Source organism: Heterocephalus glaber, unplaced genomic scaffold (assembly GCF_053883595.1).
Source record: "Heterocephalus glaber isolate CG9 unplaced genomic scaffold, H.glaber_assembly_v1.0 deba00001687, whole genome shotgun sequence".
Classification (NCBI taxonomy): domain Eukaryota; kingdom Metazoa; phylum Chordata; class Mammalia; order Rodentia; family Bathyergidae; genus Heterocephalus; species Heterocephalus glaber.
The window spans coordinates 6,740,663-6,748,101 of NW_028258412.1; the positions used below are offsets into that span (position 1 = coordinate 6,740,663).

The window sequence follows — 7,439 nt, forward strand, 5'->3', positions numbered from 1 at the left end:
GTATGTGCAGGCGCAGTGGGTTCCTCGTGCCTGTGAATATAGGTAGCTAGCATGAGCGGCCGACTGGGTAGGCGGCCAAAAGACCAGGCCAGCATCTCGAAGAGCCAGGGGCTGGGGACGGCCGCACTCCTTGACGTGGCACCCCTTGGGCTGCCCAGAGCTCGGGAAGCAGCTCCAAGTCCTGGCCCAGCCTGGAGAGCTGTCTTGCGAAGCGGAGGAAGCTCGGGGAAGGGACAGGGCCTAACGTGGACTACAGGGAGCAAAGGCCCGCACCGGCGGCTCCAGTCAGATTGCTCGGGAGGACATCCTGGCCTTGGTTTACAATGGTCTGTTAGCAAAATTATCTAGTGAATAAAGCAACGTTCAGTGCACAAGGAGTGGAATTCAATGCCCGCGGCTCCTAAACAGGAGTCCCAAACCTGAACTTCCCAGGAGGGCAGTGGGAGCTCGTCGCCAATGAGACGCATGCGCAACCCTCAAACTGCTTCCTCTCGCGCGAGTTTTCCCGAGAGGACCAATTACCACTTGCTTCCCGATTGGACCAGTTCGTAGGTTGTCGTCCGCCATCTTTGCTCAGGCCTTGAAACGTGCCTTTGACCGCCTTCACGGTGAGGGCGGAGGCCCCGCCCCACTCGGCTCTTCCATACCCGGCGGTAGTTCGAGCGCAGCAGCACGTGTGTGTCGCGGTGAGCTCTGGCTCTACCGCGGGGAGCCCAAAGTAGAAGGGAGGCGGAGGAGCGGGGATCACGTGGTGTTAGGGACCGTCTTCTAATTCCGTACCGCCACTGCCGGTGTTTCGGGGCTGAGGACCGTTCTGGTTCTCCCCCTCCCCCACCGAGCCCAGTCCCCTCGAGGTAACCGCTGACCCACAGACGGCCCCCACAAGACCCTACAGGGACCCAGGAGCCTAGGGTTGAAATCTGACTTCAACAGGAAGTTGGTATTCATTTTACTATTTTTTTTATGATGTTAAAAATGAATTCTTAATGAATTTCTACCAAGTACCACCCAAAATTCGTGCTTACTGCCTTTGGTTGTTGCAAAAATTGAAGGGATAATAAGTGCAAAGCGCTTACAAGAGCCTGGTACAAGTCAGCGCTCAGTAAATGTTGGTTATTCTCAGTTTTTACACACCTGGAAACGGGATTGGGGAGGCTAACGTCAAATAGGCGGCACAATCTAGATCTGAGTCCAGGACTGACTGACTCCAGTGACCGCGCCGTGCTCTCACTGATGCCCCAAAGGGTTCACCAAGTTGTAGGGAAATGCTCTCATTGCTGGTCCCCCCTGTTGCAGTCACTAACCCCAGGACCCCTGCGTTCTGCTCATTTCTCTGGAGTCTTGTCTCCTGTGCGTCATTCATTCATTTATTCATTCAGTGTCCTCCCAAGAGGTTCAGTCCGGGGTTATGCTGATTCATTTAGATGCGGGTGCTGGAGAGACAAACGTGTCACCTGCTGAGTCGGGCACCCACCTCTCTCGGGCCCTTACCATCATACTCCAGCTTCATTTATTTAGTCTCCTTAAGAGCAGGTGATCTAAAGTCACATAGTCTAGATTCAAGTCCCAGCGTCATCACTTAGAGGCTTCTGTCCTGGGAGAACTGACCAGCAGAGACCTCCAGAGGAGAGCTGAGCCCACGAAGGTTGTGTGACCTTGGGCAAGTGACCCACCTTCTCTGTGCCTCTATTACCTCTTCTATAAAACGGGGTCCCACGCTGGTGGGAGGGTTTAGGAAAATAAGCTTTGATGACTTATAATTAATCTTCGAGATCATCCCAGAGAGTGGATATTAGCGGCCCCCTCCCCCCATTTTACACAAGAACAAAGTGAAGCTTAGAGAAGTAGATTTTGGCCCCAGGACACTTCGCTATGAGTACCGGCCTGTTTGGCTCCCCAAATTACAGTCAGTCCAGGGAAAGGTTTGCTTCAACTACTCAGGGAAAACTAGACAATTGGTAAAACCCAAGCCTGCTGGGAGAGGGGCTTGGGTGAGCGAGGCAATTTGCAGACACTCCCTTCCGGCGGAGATTGCCCCCGCCGTCCTTCAGATCGAGCCCTGCGGCGGGTCCAGCCCTGGCCGACCGTAGTGGTGGTGAAGGGGTTGGCAGAAGCAGTGCTAGCTGCAGTGGCCCGGCCGAGGCGGGAGCGTCATGTCAGAGCCGCAGCTGCGTGGCGCCGAGCGCGACCTCTACCGGGACACGTGGGTGCGATACCTGGGTGAGTGCGGGGTGACTGGCGCGGCGACCCATGTGGTGGTGGGAGGGGGAGGAGCAGGGGTCGCCAGATGCCTGCCCCAGGGCCTGGAGATGAGCGAGGGTCTTGGTTCTCATTCTGCCTGGGTCAGGGCTGGCTGGGCTAAGGACAGGGCTAGGGACTTGCCCAAGGTCATACAACTTTCATGGGTTCACCTCTGCCCCGGGGTCTCGGCTGGCCAGTTCTCCAAGGATGAACTCACGATGCAGTCCTGCCGCTCCCTGGCTCTGTGTGAGCCTGTTTCCTTCTCAACAAACAGGGCTGAACAGGATGGTCTTCCTCCTTGGGTGGTGGTAGTAAGGTGGGGTGAGATAAGGCACAAAAACACCTGGCACATGGGGAGTGTCTGGTCAGTGAAGATGCCCCGAGTCAATCTCTGGCTGACCTGAGTTCAGGCTCCCAGAACCAAGGCTAGGAAATACAACCAGGGAGCCATGATAATGGTGACTGTTTGCTCAGCCCTCCCACTTATGGCCCTGGAGTCGAGGAGGCTGTCATCTTAGTTTACAGCCCGGAAACCCAGGCTCAGAAAGGTAAATCACTTGGCTGAGATCATGCAGATGCAATTTAGCAGTCTAGGATGAGAACCAGTTTTCTCTCTAGCGCCCTGTTGTGGAAAAGACCATAGACCTGAGAAATGTCCCCTTCCTCCAGGGTATGCCAATGAGGTGGGGGAGGCTTTCCGTTCCCTGGTGCCAAGGGCTGTGGTGTGGCTGAGCTACGGTGTGTCCAGCTCCTATGTGTTGGCCGATGCCATTGACAAAGGCAAGAAGGCTAGAGAGGTGAGTGTTAGTTTACCTTCCCAGCCCCCACTCCAGCTCATGTCTTCAGCCTTACCATGTGCCAAAGTCCCTGTGGGACAGTCACATCCCCACAACCTCGCCCCAGTGGACTCCATACTCTAGTTTGTGGGACAGTGCACTTCCACATCTCCACCCCTTCCTGGAAGTGGTAATCTGTGCCCCACTCCTGAATGTGTACAGTGTCCCTCCTGCAGCCTTGAACGGTACAGTTCAGAACCCAAAACTGGGGCAGTTCCTTCTGCCCTAATGTCCCCTCCCCATTGGCCACTTCCCCCTGCCTTGTCCGGTTTCATGATCTTGTCCACAGAATTTCCTGCCTCTTCCTCCGCTGCATTAAGTGTCTGTCCCCACCAGGTGTCAAGCCCCGAAGCCAGTCGCAGCACCAGGGTGACTGTAGCTGTGGTGGACACCTTCATGTGGCAGGCTCTGGCCTCCGTGGCCATTCCAGGCTTCACTATCAACCGTATATGTGCTACCTCTCTCTATGTCCTGGGCACTGCCACCCGCTGGCCTGTGGCTGTCTGCAAGTGGACCACCACCACACTTGGGCTCCTGGCCATTCCCATCATCATCCACCCCATTGACAGGTGGGTGCCCTCCTAGCCTCAGGGATCACCTACTCTACAGGTAGTCAGGCTCTAAGAGGTGTGTGGCACAGGATAATGACAGCAGAAGCAGGACTGGGACTCGGGGCTCCTGAGATAGAAAGGATAGTCTGTGACCTTTTCATATCATCCAGCAGGCACTTTGGCAATAAAGGAGGAGGGAAGCCTTGAGGGTATGGGACACAGGACAAGTGAGTTTCCAGAAAGTCTGGTGTTACACAACAACCAGAGGCAGGCAAAAACAGTTACCATCCTAGTGTGGTGGGTTTCGGGGAGGTATTGGTGACAGAAGCACAATTCAAACTGAACAGTTAAGTGAGAGGAATAAAGCCTAGGGTTGATTACTCTCAGGCATGCTTAAATCTAGGTACTCAAATGATGTCATGGGGATCTGGGTCTCCCCATCCTGCTCTCCTGTACACCCCAATGTACTCCTTGCTTCACTCACTTTTCCCTTGAGGGAGTAGAGATAGCTCCCAGCTTCCATCCCACCACCATACCAATTCCTGCAGAAGCTTTTTAATAGTAATAGCAAAAAGCCTGATGGAGGCTGTTATTGGTTCATCAAGAGTAGATGGCCACCTCTGAGCCATTTTTCCTTTTCTGATTGGTCAGGCTTGAGTCATTATGCTTGCTCTTAGAACTAGTGATGAGTGTTGATCCAACTAGACCAATATAGAGTGGTAAGTGGAGGCTTTTTCTGGGGGAACATAACTTCCCCCCGAGGCCTAGAACAAGTCCTTTACCCTGTTTTTGCCTTAGTTTCCTCTACTGGATAAAGAAAAGGAAGATGGCTATTGTTCTGGAGATTTGAGTGTGGCTTTGCCAAGTAGTCCAGAGTGGGAGGAGCCTGATGAGATAGATCTCCACCTGATGTCATTTGTGCCCTGTAGCCCGGAGTCCCTCTCCTATCCCTGGTCTCCTGCCTTCTAATCCCTCATAAGCACCCCTGGCTACCTGCTCACTACTTGTATCCTCTTTATAGGTCAGTGGACTTCCTCCTGGACTCCAGCCTGCGCAAGCTCTACCCATCAGAGGGGAAGCCCAGCTCCTCCTGACTCTACCTGGTGCTTGGTCCCTGGGTTGGCCCCCTTGTGCCAGGGAGTGTGGATGTCTGGCTTCCCGGAGTCCTTGGCCCTGGCACCTGAGTGGATGTGAGCTGGACAGAAGCTTAGAGATAAAGATCTCAAGGAGCAGTAGCTATAGCAGGACCTGACTGCATCAACTTCCATAGAATCTATTGTACTGAAAGCAGAGTGGACTTGGGTGGGTCTGCCTCTGTCTTTTGCTGACAAAGTTAATCCTCCCATGGAGGATAAGCCCACTGAGACCCAGGGAGGGCTAAGGAAAATGCCCAGTATTGCTTGGCAAGCTGGTTACCAGGATGCCCAGCTACTCAGCTGAGTCACTTCATGGCAGCATGGATGGATGACCGCAGATACTCAGGGAGAAACAAGTACAGCAGCTGGAAACCTCAAGACAGATTCTCTAGCCAGCCCATCCCTGGTGCATGGGCTGCTGGGGCCTGGCTTAAAGGCAGGACAGTCCTGAGCCAGGTGCTGGCCAGGCCAATAAACCCCTAAGAAGTTGAGTTTTCTTCTTCTCTATGGGGGGAGGAACAGGGATGTGGTGGTAGGAGCAGGGATTCTCTTGGAGGAGGTAAACTTCGAGAGGAGTGGACTGTAGTCAGGGGAGGGCTTTCTGGGCCTGCAGGAACAGGTAGGGGAAAGCAAGGAAAAGTATCCCAAGGAGGGACCAGTGTATGAACAGATCCAGTCGAGAGAAACATCAGATCCAAGGAACCAAAATGAACAGAAGGGGTGAAATAAGGGATTAGGTGAGGAGGTGAGTAGGGTGTCCTCCAGATCACCAGCCGCCCTGTGGGCCAAGGGGAAGATTCGACTGCGTTGGGCTGGTTAAGAAGTAGTTGGCCAGATAGCAAAGATTGGAGAGGGATATCTTAGTCTGTTTTCTGTTGCTATCACAAAAGACTTGAGTGGATAATTTATTATGAATAAAGGTTTATTTGGGCTCATGGTTCTGGAGGCTGGAAAGTCCAAGAGCATGGCACCAGCATCTTTGCAGCTTTGGGCGAGGGCCTGAAGCCTCTTCAACTCATGACAGAACATGGAATTGAGTGTGTGTAGAGGCCAGAAAAGGGGGCTCCATTCTCATGAGAAAGGCATTCATGCATTCATTTGTTCATTCACAAGGGTTCTGCCTCCATGACCCAGACACCTCCCACTAGGCCCCACCTCCCAACCCTGCGGCATTGAGGAGTTAAGCTCAGACACTGGAATTTGGGGGACACACACAAACCATAGCAAGGGACAATCTACTGGCTGCTGCCATGGTCCAGGCCTGAGGCACAGATGGGAGATATGGTGGGAGAACACTGGGAACAGAAGGAACAGGAATGAATGGGATCAGCTAGAGAAGAGAGGAGGGCCTGAGCCCAAGCACCCAGTGCTGGGGCAGCAGCCAAAGAAGTGGGAAGAAATCCAGAGGGAGGGCTCCAGCCAGGCAAGGGTCATAGCCAAAACCACTGTCTCCTTAGCTGGTTGCTTTGAGGGAAGGAAGAGCAGACCAGGCTTAAGTCTGTATGCTTTGAGGCCTCTGCCAGGTCACTTGGGTTCTCTGATCCTTAGAGTTTGGGTATGGAACAGAGATGGTGCTACATCTACCTACCTCCTGCATTAGCAGGAGAGCTAGGGCAGTGGGGTGGTGGTAAATGTTTAACCACGGGCTTCCTGGGGCAGGGGAATTTGACTTGTCAAGCCGGTGTAATTGCTCCTGACAAGGCCTTTTTCAAGCCACGCACATGAAGCTACTGAACATAGCTGGGACATGATGCCCAGTGGCACACTATAACGTTCCCAGTAGAGGTAGTAGAGTAGGGCCCCCTTATTCAAGGGGATACTTTGTTGTTGTTGTTGATGTTTTGTTACTGGGGATCCAGCTCAGGTCCTTGTGCTTGTGCAGCAGGTGCCAAACAAGGGGATACTTTGGAGGATGCTTCAAATTGCAGATGGTGCCAAACCCTACATATACTATGTTCTTTCCTGTGCATATTACATGTGATCAAGTTTAATTTATAAATTAGGCATAGAAAGAGGTTAACAACAATAACTATAATAACAATGGATTAGAACAATTATACATATTATGATAAAAGTTATTTAAAACTATGAATTAGCTGGGATGTAGCTCAGTGAAGGCTTTGCGTTCAATCCTTATTCCTGGTACCAAAAACAAAACAAAACAACTCCCCCAACCAAAAACAAAACCCACCACCACCATATAGCTTTAGAGTCAGGCATGGTAGCACATGCCTGTAATCCAGCACTCTGAAAGACTGAGGCAGGAGGATCACAAGTTCCAGCCCAGCCTGAGCAGTTTAGTGTCATAACAAGACCCCCGTCTCCAAATAAAAAAAAAAATAAAAAGAGTTGGAGATGCAGCTTACTGTGAAGGCCCTGTGTTCAACCTCCTGTACCACTACCAACAACAACAACAATAAAAAAATGAATTGTTTATTTCTGGAATTTTCTGTTTAATATTTTTGGACCATAGTTGACCATGGGTAACTAAAACTGTGGATGTGGGGTGGTTGCTATAAATATAAATAACTTCAAGAGTATAGATAATAGTAAAGTGTAGCCAGGTAATTTGGAAGCAGCATTTGAGTATTTACTATGTTTTTCTTTTTTGGTACAGGGGATCGAACTCAGGTCCTTGCGCTTGCGCAGCAGGCGGCGAAACCACTGAGCTAAAT

The 7,439-nt window shown here is 51.8% G+C and overlaps 1 protein-coding gene across 1 annotated transcript; it reads left to right on the forward strand.

The window, feature by feature from the left end:
- Positions 1–571: 571 nt before the first annotated feature.
- On the forward strand, positions 572–7,198 carry Mtfp1 (mitochondrial fission process 1). Its single transcript, XM_004843451.4, has 4 exons — positions 572–2,220; positions 2,911–3,038; positions 3,414–3,646; positions 4,650–7,198. Exons 1-4 carry the CDS (start codon positions 2,154–2,156, stop codon positions 4,720–4,722), a joined length of 501 nt encoding a protein of 166 aa, XP_004843508.1. The 5' UTR covers positions 572–2,153; the 3' UTR covers positions 4,723–7,198.
- The last annotated feature ends 241 nt before the right edge of the window (positions 7,199–7,439 follow it).